This window comes from Crocodylus porosus, unplaced genomic scaffold (assembly GCF_001723895.1).
Source record: "Crocodylus porosus isolate Cpor-Errol unplaced genomic scaffold, CroPor_comp1, whole genome shotgun sequence".
NCBI lineage: Eukaryota > Metazoa > Chordata > Crocodylia > Crocodylidae > Crocodylus > Crocodylus porosus.
The window spans coordinates 91856716-91875950 of record NW_017728906.1 but is presented as its reverse complement, the minus strand read 5'-3'; the positions used below and the strand labels follow the sequence as shown (position 1 = coordinate 91875950).

The 19235-nt window shown below is 43.4% G+C and overlaps 1 protein-coding gene across 1 annotated transcript in view; it reads right to left on the bottom strand.

Moving 5' to 3' along the window:
• The window catches only part of SH3RF3 (SH3 domain containing ring finger 3), a gene marked incomplete at its 5' end in the record, with an annotated part of 378862 nt that overhangs the window by 11563 nt on the left and 348064 nt on the right, over nt 1-19235 (bottom strand). Inside the window, one exon of the mRNA XM_019528481.1 lies at nt 6941-7278. Coding sequence (XP_019384026.1) covers nt 6941-7278 — 338 coding nt within the window. The remainder of the gene's footprint in view (nt 1-6940; nt 7279-19235) is intronic.

Below are 19235 nucleotides of genomic sequence, written 5' to 3'. Positions count from 1 at the left end.
CTGGGATCCTATGACCCCAGCTGACTTCCTGCCCTTTGGGCAGGGGGCTGGACTCGATGATCTTCCAAGGTCCCTTCTAGCCCTAATGTCTATGAAATCTATGAAATCATAGTTTGGGAGCCAGATGACAAGGTGATGAGATCAGATTAAGGTCAGATGAAGATCTAGGGAGAGGGAGACTGGGACTGACTGGGCCAAAAGACTGGGATGAAGAGCCAGGAAGCCGGGAGACTTGGATAAGGAGCTGGAAAGGATGCAGGAAGGAGAGACATTAAGGTTGGATGAGATGAGTTCAGGGAAAGAGACTAGGAGTGGGAGTTAACATGGGGAAAATAGGATGCTGGAGATGAGAAAGGAGAGTCTCGTGATTAAAGCTGTAGAAGACTGCCTGAAGTCTAATCCTGCCCTGCCCCACAGTTGACATGTAATGCTGGGTAACTCATTTAAAGCACATTTTTCACAGATGGCCATTAATTGGGTATTCCTCATTTTGTGGATGCTCAGTTTGACTCACATAAATGCTGAGCACAAACAGCTCTAACTGAAGTTAATGAGAACTAGACCTTGAATATTTCCAGTGCTGTATAATACTATGCATTCTGAAAAATCATGTCAAAAGCATTTCAAACTGGGCAACAAAGTAAACTGACACTTCTCTCCAGCTAATCCTCATTTTAACAATGGAGAATTATTACCACCTTGTCAACTCATGGGGCCCAGGTGAAAATAAAGCAATTAATGGTTGTGACACTACAGTGTTGAGTGCCATAGAAAAAGCCCATGTGGTAATTAGTGATTCCATCTTCAGAAAAGGACTTTGAAAGTTGGCATGAAATAAGGCCTGAGACCACGTGCTGAACAAGGAGTAAATATGGCCTTAGGCCACATGCTGAATAAAATACTGACTAGCTACACCCTGGATGAACCAGGGGTCTTGTGGAAAAAAGAAAGTATATGCAACCGTGATTAAAGACGGTATAATAATGCACAAGGGGCTAATTATGCAACCTTAATTCTGATATTTGGTAACTTCTGAGTGCTTGATTTTGCACCCTTAATATTCTCTTAATGTAGTTTTTGCATGCAGTATATACACATTATGGTCTAAGAAAGCAAGAGAGCTCACCTACCAAAGTTTCATAGAAGGAATAAGCACAAGTAGATCATGTTTGTACTGGGTATACCAAGCCTTTCGTATATGACAACCCTTACCAAGTGGAAATAAACAATTTATTCCATTTAGGCCCATACTGTTGGTTAAAAGTTCAGTCTGACTGCTGCATAATTTAGATGGAAGACTTTAGAGACTTAAGACGTTTCTTCAAACATTAAAAGCCTGAAGCCACCTAGCTGCTTTCCTATTACAATCACTGAATTAGTAAGTAACCTCAAACAAGTCAGCTGTGGGCCTCACCTGGATCCTGAACACTCCCTGCTGGAAATCACATTTTGCTGAGTAGCTCATTTTAAATTTTGGAGGTGGCATTTTAATCCAGGTAAGTATCTCTATGCAGGGAAATGTAACAAGGATTTGTGCATGTGCTTAGGTTAGAACATGTTCGAGTCATTGTTAAAATTGCTTTACCATTTACATGCCTTCTCTTTGAACAAAAAAAGAAATGTAAATACAGGGAAATTAAACCAAGAAATCCATAAGCATGTGTGTAAGTGCTTTCCTGAATAAGGACCTCAGCTTTGAATGAAGCAGGCATTTGTGGAGAACACCCCTAATGAACGCACATGATGGCTGAATGAAATGTATATTTTAGAAGTCATACACCGTACTTATCCTGTCTTGAACTACTGTCATGGTAATATTTTGTTTGAAGGCTCTATGGGCCCCTCTACACATGCAGGTAAAGGTGTGATGGGATCTAATGCCTGATTCACATTGTCACGGCGCAGGACCCTAAGAGTGGCTGTGATTTCTCCTGGTGACCCTACTGTGCCAAGTTGCCTGTTTAGCACCCTCGTTCTTGCCCGCCACAACTTTGATGGTTCTATAATATCAATGGGAGGCTGCCTTTACTTGACCCCTTGGAACCAGTGCTCTTACCCTTCTGGTCCCTGCTCTATACCACATAGATTCTGGTGCCCCAACCCTATGGGCGTCGCGTGGCTCCTTCCACCCCTAATACCACACCCCAAGCCTCTCAATTGTTCTGGACATTATCCCATCTATGCTCTTGCTCTCTAATCTTGTACTTGCCCTCACCGGGCTCTAGTCGTACGCTTGCCCTCACTGGGCTCTCTAGTCTTGTACTTGCCCTCACAGGGCTCTATTCGTATGCTCGCCCTCATCGGGCTCCTTATTTCTATACTTACCCTCACCGGGCATCTTACTGTGCTCACCTCAGAGCACTCGCCCCTACTGGGGCCGTCCCGCACTCCCCACACGCTCACCCCCACAGGGGCCTGTTTTGTGTTCCCTGTGCTCACGTTGCCCACACTGGGCTTCGTCTCCTGCACCTCCCGCAACCGGGTTGCCCGCACTGGGGCTTCGTCTCCCGTGATCGCGATGCCCGCACTGGGTTTCGTCTCCCGCGCTTCCCGCGGTCAGGGCTCAGGTGGCCATAGCCATGCCTGGCCCCCCCGCCCCTCCTCAGGGGTCTTACACCCAACTTGGGCACCTCACAATCGGGCTCAGGCGGCCCCTGCCTTACCTGGCCCTCAAGACCCCTTTCGTGGGACTGGGGTCAGTGTCCCCTGAATGTTGTGCCCTCACTGGGCTTCTGGCTTGCACGCCCCTCCCTAGGGCTCTACTCGTGCTCACGCCCACACTGGGGCCTGTCTCGCGTTGCACGACTCTGCCCCACTGGGGGCCGGGGTCGGCACAAACCCCAAACGCGGCACCCCCTCTGGTGCCAGGAACCCCCACTCTACTGGGTAGCTCCTATGAGGCCTCCTCCAACCCCTACAGCCTCACCTGGTCCTCCAGTATTACACAAACAACCAAACAGAAAATACAAAGCCATAAGCCAACCGGCTGTAACACAAAATAAGCCTCCTGGCTATAACATAAATTCTGCGCCACCCTGGCTCTCCTTCATACCTCCCTGTCAGGGTTCTCTCCACCTCGTGCCATCATGCAGATGCTCAGGCGGTCAGGCTGCCCTGCCCTGCCCTGCAGCAGAGCTCCTGCTGCTGAGGCATGCCTGATTCACATGATCAATCCTGACTCTTGCCTGCAAAAAGCCACTCTAATTAAAGCCCCCCCATCTGCCCCTGCCCCAGAGCCCCAGTAAAGATGCCCTAAGGTGGTACCCTGCCCTGTCTTTTGCCTAACTTTAGATTAGCATAGCTAACTCCTCCTCTTTAGCAAATTGACTTAACATCCATTGAAAGACATGAGAGAACCAGGGCCTTCCATTGCAACCAAACCACTGTTAGCCATACCCAAATACATAAGTGAAGCAATGTTAAAACTAACTCTCCTTTCTCCTTTACCTACATATGGCAAGAGAAGGAAATTAGGAGCATGAAAATTAGAAAATCTTGTGATGAGCTTGACCTTGAATCACCTTCCTCTCTGACCTGATGCAATTTATGTGCACGAAAGGCTGCCTTGCCATTCAGAAGAACACATAATTCCTCTTTAGTGTGTGACCCTCAAAGCTGCAAGCAATTAGAGTCCTTTGATGCACCTCTAATATGGTGAGCAGTGTAAATGTCAAGAGCTTGGTTTTGATCAGTAGTGTGCAGGCAGGGGACTCAAGGAGTTAGAAAGGCAGCCTATATGGAAGAAGTATCATGGCCCTGCTGCCTGCAAAAGCCCCATTTGGAAGGTTGTAAATATTAAGGAATGTGCTACTCTTTCCAATCTTTCTCGGCGTCTGTATGTGCACAGATGGGCGTTGTGAGATTAGAAGCCAAGTACAGCTAAGTGCACTGAAATGCTTTGCAGTTTTTTTTTTTAAATAAATTTCATCAAGCATCTGAATCTATTTATCTAATCTTTTTTTCTTCTTCTTTTTAAAAGAATTGGTCCTACTGTGGGGATGAAATGCAGAAAAATGCAAACAAGCAAAATACAGGGTTTTGAGATACTGAACGCAAGTCCTTCCATTGCCAGATGTGAAATGAACAAGCAGTTTCAAAACTGTAATTTGTTTTAAAAAAAATAATTTGGTGCTTTGGAGCAATTTGGTGATTTAATGAGCACAGATGGATGTGGGATGAATTTCTAAGAGACAAACGCTTAATGTGTCTGCTCAGATTATTCCAGGACTAAGCGTTATCCTTCCTCATGCACAGAGGTAATTTATATTCCCCATTATATGCATAAAGAACTATTTGATCAGCTAAGGAATGCAGATACACCAATGATATGGAAGCTAATTCATAAATCAATTAGAGAATCTTGCCTGCTGTGTATAATTAAGGTTACTTCAATTATAGCTTATTTTCCAATTTAAGGCCCAGGAAATCAAAATGCTTAAAATCCAAAGGAATTCTTTACCACTGCGTATTGCAATTACCAATATTTTTAACTGTTTAAGTGTCTGGTCTCCAAGCCCATTCACTGATTCTAATAATTCTGATCAGACAGAATTTACCAAACCTCCCCATCACTTTCTCACTACTCCACTTCACTGCAATGGATTGGTGCTGTCAAAAGTGAGCAGTTTCCCTGGAAGGCCACTGGGAGGTGCATTAGGTACTAGACAAACATGTGGCATGTGCCAGCATCTGAAGCAATGCACTTCTGAAGTCTCTGCAGCTCTGCAGCAGCTGGCGCAAGATATGCGAAGGATGCCTTTCCTGTTTCATTCCTTATGCTTGTTTCTGAGGCCTTCTCTATACCATAGTTACATTTAGGTTAGGTACAGACAATATACCTTTACTGGTACAAGTTATCGGAAGCCAGTCTATATCCGTAACAAAACAGAAGTTCGGCACGCATAGACTGGTTTAAAAATGGCAGAACCTGGTCTACGATTTGCCTCCCCTTCCACTTAAGGGCAAATGTGCTTTCTGTTCACTATCAATCTAAACTACACTGCTTACAGAAAACGTCATTAACTCAGATTGACTCCGCCTTGGTCTTTTTGAATGTCTGTACCTAGCCTTAAAGTAAGGTGTGATTTTAAACTGATTTAGTTCAAACTGGTGCTAAATCCAGTTGATGTTGATTTAAGTCTCTGTGTTATGTTAATCTAAATCAGTATATGGCAGGTATAAACCAAGCTAAATATGTCCACACAGGGTTTGGTTTTTCACTCTTAACTACTTTGCTTTCTTAAAGCCAAAAGGGACCACTGTGATAGTCTAGTTCACTTTCCTGGATAACATGGGCCATAGGATGTCCTGTATTCATTCATACTTCAAGTTCAACACTTGTGCTTGAATTAAAATGTATCTCTTAGGAAGCATCTAATCTTGCTTTATATATTTCCAGGCAGTGGACAGCCACCACAGCCCTCGGTGAGTTGTTTCAACAGTCAGTTTCCATTACTATCAACATATTGAGCTGTATTTCTTGTCCTAATTAATTTATCTTCAACTTCTACCCACTGGATCTTGTTATTCCTTTGCTTGCTAGATTGAAGAGACATTTATTATCACATTTCTGTTCCCTGTCTAGGTGTTTACAAGCAATGAACATGCCACCCTTAACCTGCTCTTCAATAAACTGACTAGATTGGGCCTTTTCTGTTGAAGTAAAAGACACCTTTTCCAATCCTTTAATAATCCTTGTGGCTCTTCTCTGAACACTGACATTTTTTACCTTTCTCCTACCTGAATAAGAGCTACGAGAACTAGAAAGAGTATTTCAGTAACAGTCACACCAGGCCTAGAGCTACCAGAGTAATTTTTCTTGCCCACTTTACATATTGGTACAATGTTGGTTTTTAGTCTTTTTGGAATATCTCCAATGTGTGGAGACCTATTGAAATTCAATGGTAATGGTGTAAAGAGTTCACTGGACAGCTCTTTTAAAACTCTTGGGTGTAAGTTATTTGGACCTGTTGATTTACAGGGGTTTAGCCATCTTAGTTAATTTTTAACATCATCTTCAGCTACTATTGGAGTTAAGAGTGTTTTATTGTCATATGATATGAATACATTATAGTCTTTCCCCTCAAATGTTCAAGCAACCACAGAATAGAATTATTAATGGAATATTTCTGTACCTTTCAAACAAGGTTTGCTTTAAACCCATTTATCTTTGAAAGTAGACAAGGTCTGAGTCCGCCTCTCTCTTTCCAGTCTGTTTTCTCCTTTCTTCTCTCTTGGTGGTGCTACCCTATTTTCTTTTCTTGTTCACAAGATTAGCAGCTTTCTGGATACCAAGGTGCAGAGCTGACTACCAAAACAAACTCAAGAATTCTAGTCTCATTCCTTGTGCTGCGGGGAACAAGCTATTTCTGGTGGAAAAGTATATTGGAGGTGGCACTACTTGGTAATGACCTAAATAACCAGGTATTCTAATGACTTCCCTGTTTGATACTATTCAACAGGCCAGTAGACTGAGCAAAAACACTTCTGCTGTTACCTAGCATATGATGTACTACATAACATTCAACTGAGATTAATATACAGTGATTCCTATTTAAAAGGTGGCATTTGCCAACAGCATCCCCATATAGTGGTATGAGATACTGCAGCTTACTCCTCTGTTAAACACAGGAAATAACTGTGAAGACCATATGATATACACTTATAAATGCTGTTTTTTTAACAATTTAAATCATAGTTGTCTTACTCAGGTGTGAGGTGGTTTTCAATAGGTAGAATGGCTGCAGTCTTCTAATTTAATAAATAGCTGAACAATCTCTAGGGTCACTTGTCTTACACATTTTTAAACTAATGGACAGCACAATTATAACAGCCCTCATGTCTCTTCTCCATGAACACTACCTCATGGGCATGTGGTAGAGATGGCTCAAACCATTTGCAAACCCAGGCAGAAGTAAAGCTTTCAGTGGATGTGGCCTACCTTTCCCGGGGCAATGGCTTGGGCTCTGGACGGATGGCTGCCATTGAAGATGGTGGCTGTCTAGCAGGAGAAGGGATAGAAAAATTCAAATCCAAGGAGCCTGTTTTCCTGTGCAGGGGCTCCAACCCCATGGCTCCTTGCATTTCACTTTCTATTGGGCATGACCCTGCCCGGCCATGGCTGGAGAGGGAGGAGAGTTCAGGCCCCACTGCCCCTTGCAGAGCCCCCTCGACCACGCCCTGTGGGTCATGTGTTGGAGACACTGAAGGTGGGGAACGTGATTTCTTTTTTGTCGATGCTCCTGCTAGAAGCTTCAACAATCCACTCTTCTTCTCTCTCTGAAAAGGAATGAAAAGGAAACACTTTATGAGTGGGCGGTTTCTGTGCCTGGATTAGAGATGGTAAACAAAGGCCACAACCCTGTCGGTTTCCCATCTGAAAAAAAAATCTTACTATTGTATGACACAGAATCTATCTAAAATGTATCTTTATATACAGGTGAACTGAGGTATAACATGCTCCTTCATTAACAAATATCCAAACGAAAACCTTCCTTTCTCTCTCCCTTCCCCAAATGCCTTGCTCAGTCAGCAAACTAAGCAGATAACTGATTCACTGAGGTGCTATTCACAAACCAATTTAAGAACAGGCAGCAGTGTCTGCATGGTGCCAGGAATGTAAAGGTACAAATGTCTCATCCAGAAAAGGAACACAATCCACCCCCCAACAAAGCTGGCATTCAAGGAGACAAGGAGAAAATCCTTTTACATATATCCTGTTTCAAACCAGCTACACAATCACAGTACTTCCACATCAGTGAGTTAGTGATCAAGGCTTAATTTCTGCTCGCACAGATTGCCAGTTAATCAATAATTCTAATTCCTGTCACTCACTGTTGGTTCTTTTTGCCTGGCCATCTTCATTGCTCAGGCCCCAATACAGTTTAGAATATGATTCATGTGATGAATCCACCTGCAGGCTCCGGTCCTTAGTGTGGACTGTCCTTCCAATTTCCTCTTTCCTCTCTTTAAATGACCTACTACACCTTGGGGCTCAGGGTCTATGTGACATCTGACCACAATAACTACTAGCACATGTTCCTGCTCAGTACTAGCTCTTCAGTCCCCACAGTAGATTCTTCACAAAGACTGGACTTTTCATAGCAAACATCTTGTTCTACCACAGCGGAGCCTGCTCAAAGGCTGAAAGGTTTGGTTTTTTGTGGACAGTCAGCTTAATGGCCTCTCTCGGTGCTGCTGAAGTTGCCTTGTGCTGGATGGCCTAGGAGTAGGGGGAAGAGAAGGACAGGTGAGGCAGACATAGGGAACCTTTGCTGGATTAAATAGACAAGATAAGGTGGTGGCGCTGGAGCAGCTATTAGTTTTGGTACAAGGAGACACCTCTTAGACCAAAAATGCTTTTATAGCCTATTCCTGGTTGGAAGATGGCTTTTGTCTCTTGTACACGTCTCTGAATAAGGATGAACCCTTGGGCTGGATGGGCTCTTTGTAGTGGGTGATAGACAGGGTGAACTACCCCAACAGTGAATTTCTGTAGGCTGAAACTTGTTCTGTATTAAAGCAGAATGGAAAATCAAAATGGTGTGAATAGTTAATGAAATTCTTTAGCTAAAGCAAGATCTTTGCAAAGGATTCCTGCTGTTGTAAAGGATTCCTGCTCTTCTTCCACTAGAAAGAAAAATGATACAGATAAAAGAGTGGTTTCTTTTTTGAAAAAACAAATTTTAGTGGGCCATATCTCACAGTCAATACCTGGACAACTCTCTCATTGACATCAGAGAGACTTTTCCATCAATAATGACTGACCAGAAACTCAGAATCTCATGCCCCCCTTGTGCTTCCATGAGCATAAGTGTGTTGAACCTGCTGGTTGTGACAAAGGAAACAAGGGAGGAAGGAGCGATGATATGCAGCAGACTCCCCGCTTTCTCCTGATCTCATGGAAACTCTGTCTCAGTGTCTCCATAGTGGATCCAGGATTGTAAGAACAGAGAGGGTGGGATGATGGCTAAAAGCTCCTTCCCACATACAGGGACAAACTGCTGCCTGGTGAGCCTCTAGGATAGGGACAGACATTACACACAAACCAATTTAAATGATAAGAAACTGGTTTAAACCTGTAACAGAACAGATGTTCAGTGCACATAACCTAGTTTGAAAATGGCTGAAACCAGTTTGAGATAAACCTGGTTGAATGTAGTATCAGACTTAACTGATTTGAGTCAAATGAGTTTATGCAATGCCTGTCCCAGACCTGTTCCTGGTTTAAGTTAGATCAGACTCCCCCAGAATCCCAGCATGTTCTCCGGGCTGGGCAGGACTCTCTGCTCCAGAGAGCTGGGCTGGCACCTACCCTCTACTCCCTCAGTGGAGCTCCAGCAGAGACACGCAGGCACAGCAGCCTCTGCCTGGCTTCCCCTGCCCCTCCTTCCCCCCTCCCCTCAAGCAGGGATCCCCCCTTCCTCCCTCCTACAGCACAGACTGTAGCGAGAATATGGTATGATAGCTAATGCTGAGAGGGTCTGTGTAAGGCAGGCAGGACAAAGACAGACAGGACAGTGTCTGCTTAGGGCTTTTGGGAGATAATTAACAGGTCAGCTGGTAATGTCCCTCCATTTCTTCCTTGCTGGAACTAATGAGAGGCTTTCACTTTGCTGATGGCTGATAAAAGCTCTGGTATCAACTCTCTGCTGGGCTGGTCAAGAGCAGCAAGGGGGAGTGGGGGGAGCTTCCCTAAACAGAGCATCCTGCCAAGGCCTGGCCACACCCCCCTCAGCTCAGCCCTGTCGAAGGGAAGGGAGGGCTGCTCTAGCAGCCCCTGGCTTCTAGCCTGAGCCACTGCTGGCATCTGCCTGCATTTCTTTAGTCCAGAGAGGATGTCTGTGTAGTTACAAAATGGTTCAGCCTAGCCAGGTTAGACTAACCTGCAAAGATTGAATCAATTCAGGCCCAGGCTTTTTGAATGTCTGTCCCTAGCCCTACTGACTTGCTTTGCTTCTTTCACTGCACTATGGAACATGGCTCCATACACACCATGTGGAGTGGGTTCAAACATTTGTAGCCTGGTTCCTTTAGGGAGTGGGCAGTCAGCATCTTTCCAGAAGCACAGGGCTTTCACAGGACATGCTTGAGGGTGGGGGACTGGAAACTCCTGCGTCCTTTTGTGGCAAACCATGCTCCTAATGGAAGAGGTGAGTCAAAATTCATTTTTCCTTTCCCTAAATGGCCAGTAACCCCCACTGAGAAGTGAAAGAGGCCCTGGGTAAAGGTTTCAGATCTTGGCATGTTACATAAGCTTCTAATCATTACTGTCTTACTTTTTAAGTATAATAAATAAATCACCTCTGCTCCCAAGGATAAAACACAATGTTCAGAACAGTGAGTTAAAATGAGGATAAATATTACATTTCATACATCTACAATAAAAACATTTTTTCTGCTAAAGGTGACTGAGCAGTCACCTTTTTTTTAACATAAACTTTAGTTTATGTAGAAAAGAGAGATTCCCTATGTCCTTTCTACAGACACTCCTCTGGCCTTACACTTCTGGAAATCATATAGAAATATTACATTCTACAGAACACACATTAAGCTCATGCAAACCCTGAACATCAGCTACTTCTATTAAAATATTTTGTGAGGGAAGAGATGTTTATCAAAATTAGCCATCCCCTGGAACTCTGGGTGCAATCTTTACTATAGCTGCAACCAGTATATCTTTAGCATAGTACAATATATTCACTTCCCATCTGTTATCCCCATAACAAGCTATTATAAAGAGTCTGCTTGTTTGTTATTGCATATAAAGTTCAAATTACTACCTAAGATTAAATTCAGTGTTTCAGAAACATGACGTTTAGCTGTATTTGGTAATTTGTTCTATAATAGTACCCCCAGCAGAGAAGAAAATGCTGATAGCAATGCAGTACGTGTGGAACAGAAAGCTTCTGTCTTCCAGCATGAACACTACTTGAAAACACTAAGCAGTGTGTTATTTATTCTCTGTATGCACAATGTCCTATGCAAGACTTAAAATTATGCTATTTTATGTGCTGATTACTGAACCCATTTGTCAAAGAATCTTTAAAAAATGAGAGGAGGAATAATACAATGAAATAAACATAAATATTTAGCAGTCAGAATTTAGAGCAGATACCTCTGTCCCCCAAATTCTCTTGTATGCTCTCTTCTGCCTTTGCATAAGAATAAGAAAACAAAGATAACCAATGTATCACAACATGGAAGAAAAAAGACAATGCAAAATATAGCTGTTATGTCCGGGGTTTTGTTCACCGAATTTTGGAGAGAGGATTCTGAACTAACCCCCCAGATCCAACCACCCTCAAACTTTAAGGAGGTTCAGATCACAAGTGGTAATTTGGTTTATAAATTAAAATTTAACCATATCTAGGGGCTACTGATCCCAAGAATATCTCTAGGAGCTGAAGAAGGAGCTCTGCATGCATAACACTTGGTCAAAGATATTTAATTACTTCACTTGGAAATTTCACAAGATAAAACCAATTTTCCCATGTACACTTTTCTATACCTAGGAAAACAATCATGGGATTGCATATACTGTAACTCAATTAAAACACAAAGAAATATTTGCAATGTTTATCTATTCCTCTAATGAAGAGACTACTATTGTTGCCCTCTGTTGGGTTTTGAGACTCATCAAGAGGTCACAAACATCCCCTTCCTTGTAGGTCCATTACATGATACCTTTAATGACTCCAGCATACTACACTAAGCTGTATTTCAAGGCATTTTAAGGCCAGTGACATAGTATGTTATTCACCCCTTGGCTGGAAAGGGAATTCAGTGGGCACTTGGAGAATCTTTAAAGCTATGCAGGATGAGGAACAATTATTATTCCGTTGTCGTGGCAGCTTTTCTTATTTAAATAATCTATAAAGCATAACATACTGTTGAAAATAGTGCAGTATAGATGATTGCTGTCCCTCACCCCCAGTTTATTTTACAGTGGAAGCCACTTTTAAGTCAAAGTACAAAATGGCCATCTTCAAAAAAGAAAAGAAAAGAAAAAACATATTTTATACCCTCCTGCAAATTTAAAAGATTGAAATAGATATTTTGCATTTTTTTAAAGTTTCACCATCTTAAAGCCTGATGCTTTCATGGTTGTTTACAGCTAAGCTATCAATCCCTTGATAATAGAGAGGTTGACTGGAAATATCAATGTTTCTTTAATGGTGGTAACACAATAGGAGAATCACATTAAATTGATTTTTTGAAACCTATTTTTCAGTTCAATAAGCTTTCTTATAAGCTTTATAGACTAGAGCAGGGGTGGGCAATCATTTGGGCTGGAATCAGCATGCACCCCCCCTGGCCCTGCAACAGCTCACCAAAACTCCTTAAGTGGCTCTGCCCCAGCCCTGCGCTGTCACCACTTGGTGATCCTGGCCCCATGGAGACTGGTGCGGGATTCCCATGGACAGGATGTGCTCAGTGGGGTGGATGGGATGGGGCCATGGGCAGGTGGGGAGTTTCATCTGGGAGCAGGACAGGCGGGTGGGGCTGGGGCTGGGGCCGAAGCCAGGGAGGTGGTGACAGCATGGGTGTGGTCCTAGTCCCAGCCATCCCACTCCCAGAAGCCACTCCTCTCCCACCTGCAGCCCCATCCCAACTGCCCAGCTAAGCATGCCTTGCCCTCAGGGGTCCCAAACTGGTCTTCATGGAGACCCAGCCTGCCCACTCTGTCCAGCACCCCCAGCTATGGTTGTAGGGTGGATGGGCCCCAGGCAGCAGCGGCAACAACTCCCTACCCAGCTCCATCGTCACAAAGCTGGGCAGGAATCAGGATCTCCAGCCTTCACACTGCGATTGGAGCAGGGGCCAGGAACTGTCCCTGTCAGGGGCAGGTCTCAGCCCTGTGCCTCGATTGGGCAATTGAAGTGCAGGGCTTGGAAAGAGGTGCAGGGGTGGGGGAGGTTCCAGCTCCCTGCCTTGATATGCTGGTGGGGCAGCTAGCAACAAGCCCCTACCTGCGTGGGGAATTTCCACCAAGCTGGTGGCTCACTGCTAGCTGCCCCACCGACAGATTGGAGCAGGGGAGTGGGACCTGCCCCTCTTTTCAAGTCCCCTGTCCCTGATTGGGGAGATGGGGCCCGGAGATTCCTGCTGCCAGGGCAGGGAGACATTGTCCCTGCGCCAGCAGCAGGCAGCCCCCCAGGGGCAGGGAGCAATGTTCCAGCTGTCTCCTGGCCAGGTGCTCCCTGCCAGCCCCTGGTTTAGCCTAGTGCTCCCCCTGGTGGCAGCAGGGGCCAATTGCAGGACCCCAGGAACTGGGAGCAGTTTGCTGCCATTAGCAGCATATCCGCTCCCATTTCCCTTCACGTGTAAATGCCTGCCTGGGAGCATTTATTCATAAGTAGTTTACTTACAAATAAACTGCTCCTGGATCTAATGCACATGTAGACATACCCAGGGACTTGTTTTGCCCATCTCTGCCACTGAGCCACTGATATTCTAATATTATTTCTAATGTAAAAAGCAGACAGAACTGATTTGAATCATCCGTGTCTGGTAGTTTGGCAAGAATCCTTCTGGGTCTCTTCCCTATCTTTAAAACAGGAATAAGTAAAACGTATCTACCTTGCAGAGGTGGAGTGAGAGTTCACAAATGTAATTCCAATCTTACAAAGCTGTACATTTCTTTTGAAGTGGCTGCTTTCTTACTATGACTTGTGCAGAAGAGAAATGATGTACTCTTCAGGAGTCTTGCCTTCTAAACTAGAATCCCAGTAATGATTTATTTCAAATGTCCAATTACTATGAATTCATTTAAAATTCAGTGTAATAACAGCCATCATTCATAAGCAATTAATTTCTTATTTATTAATAAATAAACGTCTAAGGCCGTTCCTTCCACAGCAGTTTCACTGAAATTCAGCAAAGCATTAATTAATGGACATAAAGTGTCATAGAAAAATCTATACAGAATGGTTACAGAATCCAGTAAGTTCTGGGGGAAGAAAATAAATTTTCAGAGGAGGTATCTGATGATTTTGTGACAAAGTTTATGAATTAGGAAAAATGTTTTTCTTTTATCTTCATAAAACAATCTTATATTTAACCCTTATATGACGAAAATGTTGAACCAAGGAAATTATTGGCTTGTGAGAGGTCTATCTATAGTCCACTAAAAAAAGCTTTGAATGTAATTGGCTTTCTCAAGCTAGAATCTGATGTAGTTATGGATTACACGTGTCATTGGTGGGTTCCTGGATCTGCCACTGTAAAACTTGCAGCTATGTGAGCTATAGACTCAGTACTGACAGCACCTGCCTTCCCTCCTGGTTATGGCAAACGTGCATCAAATGAGTGTCCGTGTTTTTTTAATAACAGGAAAGGAGTCTAAATTGGCAAAGTATTCATCTGAGAAGGGTTAATTCTTAACAGAAAGATTAAAATTAGTGCTCATCTATAAAACATATGTGAGGGACATGGAGGCAGAGCAGTTACAGCTCACCATGATACTACTGCATTTCCTGAAGTGTGAATTTGAACCTTGCCTTGAATTTATGCTGAAGGCTGATGCTGTTGACTGGCAGTATGTGGTACTGCTAAATCACTGTGGGAAACATTTGGAAAGCAAATGCAACTTGGGGTTAAGAAATGTCCTAAAATAAGATATGAAAATATTTCAATATGTTAACACTTAGTTTCATAATAAAGTAATGGTGTTAATAATAATGTCGCTATGGTCTAAAGATATTGAAAATGGCTTTTTATAAGCTATAGAGATTTTTGGAGCCTGAGATATGGCTATTTAGATAATAATTGAAGATTTCTGTTTCTGCTTACAAGAATCATGGGTTAGTGTACACGAACTCTGAAACCGGGTGGTTACATATTAAGGGAATATATGAAGTTATTTTATTAGCTCAACAATTTTTACATCCATCCTAATAAATGTTTTAGCTTTCTCTGTCTAAAGCTTTCAATACCATGTTTATTACAAACCTAATCTTTTTAAATAAATGAGGAAACTTTATTGCAGATGATAGAAAAATTGACTCAAACTGGTCACTGGAGGTGATTTTTTCATATAACACCAACTACCTAAACAGATAAAAAAGCCAGAGGGGGAAAAGTCTGTATAAAAAAACAGAAAAGAAAAAATACAAGAAAAAAATGTCAAAGCTATACTTCTGGGAGCTCAGGAAGAAGTAGATTCTGTAGCTGCAAACCACCACCTCAATTGCTGTTCAGTCTTGCTTAGTCCTTGATGCATAAAGTTTATGTTACAGTCTGGGACACTATACATTCATTTCTCTTGTGTTCCAAAGCAGCTTATGAAAATGGATGTTTAGAACAGCGTGCTTCAAACCCTTGAATGATGCATTCTAGGAAAATGTTATCCAGAGAAAGAAAGTCTTGAAAGTCCAAAATTGGAACACTGAAGGTTTTAATTACTTGACTTGTGATTATGAGAACTGTTTAAAAACTTAAGAGAACAAACAGTACGGCAGAAAAGGGCCCAAACAAGGATCTGCACCAAAATGTTTTCAGAATTTCGAGATGAACTTTCCATTTGGAATTTGTCTCTAATTTTTACAGAGCATGGTTGCCACCATGCTGGTGCTGGTGACAACAGAAAAACCATGCTCTGTTGCGGAATGCTGACTTTAAGGGTGTTTATGTTTAAAAGTCAGTATTTATAAAAAAATATCACGCAGTTATTTTCAGTTTAAGGAAGAGACTGATTTTGTGGTATATACTATGCTGTGTGGTAATTCCTGTCAACTTTTTAATTGAGACTATCACTTCTGGTTAGTAGTTTATAATTGTCACCCTGAGTTAAATGCAGAAGAACATATAGAGCTTATATAATTAACATTCAATCTCAGGAAGGCCATATACTCAAAAATGTACACACATACACTGTCGTGATTTATGAATACTGATGTTTTAAAAATTGTGTAATTACATACTTGGTGAAAAGTAAAACAACAGAGGTGAATGTGGCATCAGCCCTAGGCACTGGCTCAGAGGGGGACAGGCGTGGTACCCACTTTCCAGGGGGCTTTGCCATGGCAGGAACAATCCTGCGCTGCCTAAATATAGGACACCCAACAGAGCCAGCCCCATGATAATATCTGCAGCTGACTTAGTTTAACCCTTCCTGCTAATCACTAGCGTTGAACGATATTATCTTGGCATATAGGATGCTATCACTGGTGATGTGTAGGGAGTGCATGCAGGTTTATGTGAACCCCTGGGGTCAGCCATGCACACCCTGGAAGTGCCAGCTGTGAAACCGGAAATGCCAATGGAAGCGCACTTCTGGTTTCGCTGTTGGCTTGGCGATTGGCCACTGGGGGATCCCCCACCCTGTTCGGCAACTGGCTGCTGGGGGACCACCCCCCAAGCCCCAGTCAGCAATCAGCTGCTGGAAGACCCCCCAGTCTGGTGCTCCCCCAGACTCAGGAAGCACCAGGAAGCATGCTGTCTGTTGTACAAGTCTAATCTCTCTGCATGAGATTGGGAAGTATGATGAGATATGACAAGCATCTCTCCATCAATTTCTTCCTCTGTCAAAAAAGAGAAGAAAAACAGTAGCAATGTATCATAACTGTCATCCCTCTAATCCTATAACTCTAGTTCATCATTATATTTTAGTAAACCCACTTCCTCTCACACATTCTTTCTCTTTGCAGATGCTGTATATTTGAAGAACCCAGTTAACAGCTAAAATGCTCTTTCTACTTCAAGGCTGGTTTCAGTTCCTAGCTAATTAACCTTATAATTTGCTTCTATTTGTTTTTAAAGATCTAGATTTCCACCTAACCTGATTTTTTAAATCTATTTTAGGTACCCCTATTTATTGCTATTACTACTCTGTAGAGTCCAGGGGTTGATTTAGGGGTGACATGGCAGCATGTTCTCACCCCACTTTCTCTCTGTGTGCATTGCTACAGTTTTTCTTCTCTTTCTTGACAGAGGCAGAAATTGATAGAGAGATGCTTGTCATACCTCATCATACTTCCCAATCTCATGCAGAAGTATTACATTTGAGAGTGTATAGTGGCTATAGTGGTTATAAAAAGAATGGAAATTTGTATAATAGACAGCATTCTATATGCCAAGATAATCTCTCTCAGTGCTAGTGGTTAGCAGGAATGGTTAAACTTAGTCAAAGCCAACCTTATTTTTCATTGCAAACTTTTCAACATGAACCACCCCCAGCTCCCTAAAACAAAAACAAACCCCTGATCAACTGGATTGAGCCCAAAATGGCAGTGAAACCTGGTCCCATTTAAGTCAATGGTAATATTGCCAGATCTGTAGAGGCTTGTGCCCTCATCTAGGAGTTCCACTGCCACTTACCTATAGAGTGACCCACTTCGTTTCACAAAACACTGGCGATAGTGATGGCTGTGATGACGTCCCCCCTCCTACCCCATAGCTTAGTGGGTCTAACTCTTATCTGTCATGAGAGAGATTGGGGTTAAAGTCCTTCATCTGCCTGAAGATGGGATGAACCTACATGTCTCACCTTCTAGTTGAACGTGCTAACCACCAAGCTGTAGGGTAACCTGGGGTGGAGCTTTCCTCATTCCCCCTGTTGAAACTATTCTACCTTGTATACAATTATTAAATAGCTCCTTATTTAATACAATAATAAAGGAGGGATTGTCAGTAGCATAACTAAGGGTGGGTGACTGGGAAACCAACCTGGGGTGCCAATTTTGAGGGGCCACAACAATGGCGGCCACCAGTATCAGAGGCTCTTTCAGTGCCTGGGGGAGAGGTGTGGGGGGGATTAAGCTGACAATTGGAGAGCAAGGGAGGTGGGGGAGCAGAATCCTACTTGTCCCAGCTCTCCTCACTTGAGCAGCTGCTGCTATTGCTATGGCTATTGCTATGCTATTGCTATACTACTGTCCCTCAGCTTTACCTATTGTCATAGGGCTGGCCCTGCTGGGTCTCCAGTGCAGCATCCTGGAGGGTGGGTGCCATATCAGTACCCCATCTGAGCCACTGCCCAGGGCTGATGCTTCATTCACTTCTGCTAATTTTGCTACTGGCCACTACTGCTGCCCTGGCTGCAGAAACTGCTTATTGGGGGCTGGAATCCAGATTCTCCCACTTGGGAGCACAGTCTAGCCCCAAGCCTGTAGATCCATTCTCATTGCCCGGTGCCTATTCAATAGTATGTATTCAAAGTGGAAACAATTCAACAGGAGGGACTGAGAGCACTATCCCTACACCTCCAAATACCTTGCAGCCTAATGACTAGAGCATCCATATTGGAGATGTAAGTTTGAAATCCCTTAGGCAGAGAAGGGAGTCAAATCCAAATCTTCTACCTACAAGGTTATTGCTCTATTGCCTGAGTTTATGGATAAAAGGACAGCCTTGACACTGCTTCCCTCATCTCTGTTTGAAAAGACTGAGTCCTTTCTTGATTTTCCAAGGAAGGGCTTGGGCTGAGGTGGCCAAACTGCAGCACACATACCACAACTTCCCCTCTACGTAGCATTGGTCAGACCACAGTTGGAGTACTGTGTCCAGTTTTGGGCGCCGTACTTCAAGAAGGATATTGATAGACTCGAGAGGGTCCAGAGGAGGGCCATTCATATGGCTAGGGGCTTACAGGCCAAACCCTATGAGGAGAGACTGAGGGACCTGGACCTCTTCAGCCGCCACAAGAGAAGGCTGAGAGGTGATCCTGTGGCCGCCTACAAATTCGTTAAGGGGATGCAGCAAGGGATCGGAGATGCTCTGTTCACCAGAGCACCTTGTGGGCTAACAAGGAACAATGCTCACAAACTGGCAGAGAGCAGATTTAGGATAGACACCAGGAAAAACTTCTTCATGGTAAGGGTGGCCAAAATCTGGAATGGGCTTCCAAGGGAAGTGGTACTCCCCCTACTTTGGGGGTTTTTAAGAGAAGACTGGATAGGTATCTGGCTGGGGTCATCTGACCCCAGCGCTCTTTCCTGCCTAGGCAGGGGGTCAGACCCGATGATCTGTTGAGGTACCTTGATGCTTTGTGGTGTAGTGCCTAAGTTCTCCTTGTGAACCTTGCCCTAGGCAACATGTGAACCTTGCTCCCACAATTATTTCTGTATCAAATAAATACCCACTGACAGCAACCAAAAATGGCAAATGCAATAGCACTTACTGCATTACAAAGTTGCTGTAAGCTTGCTACAAAGAGATCATAAAAATCTGAGTCGGGAGGTCTGATGCTGTAAAACAATTTAGCTTTATAAAGCTTCCAGTTTTCTAGATCAATT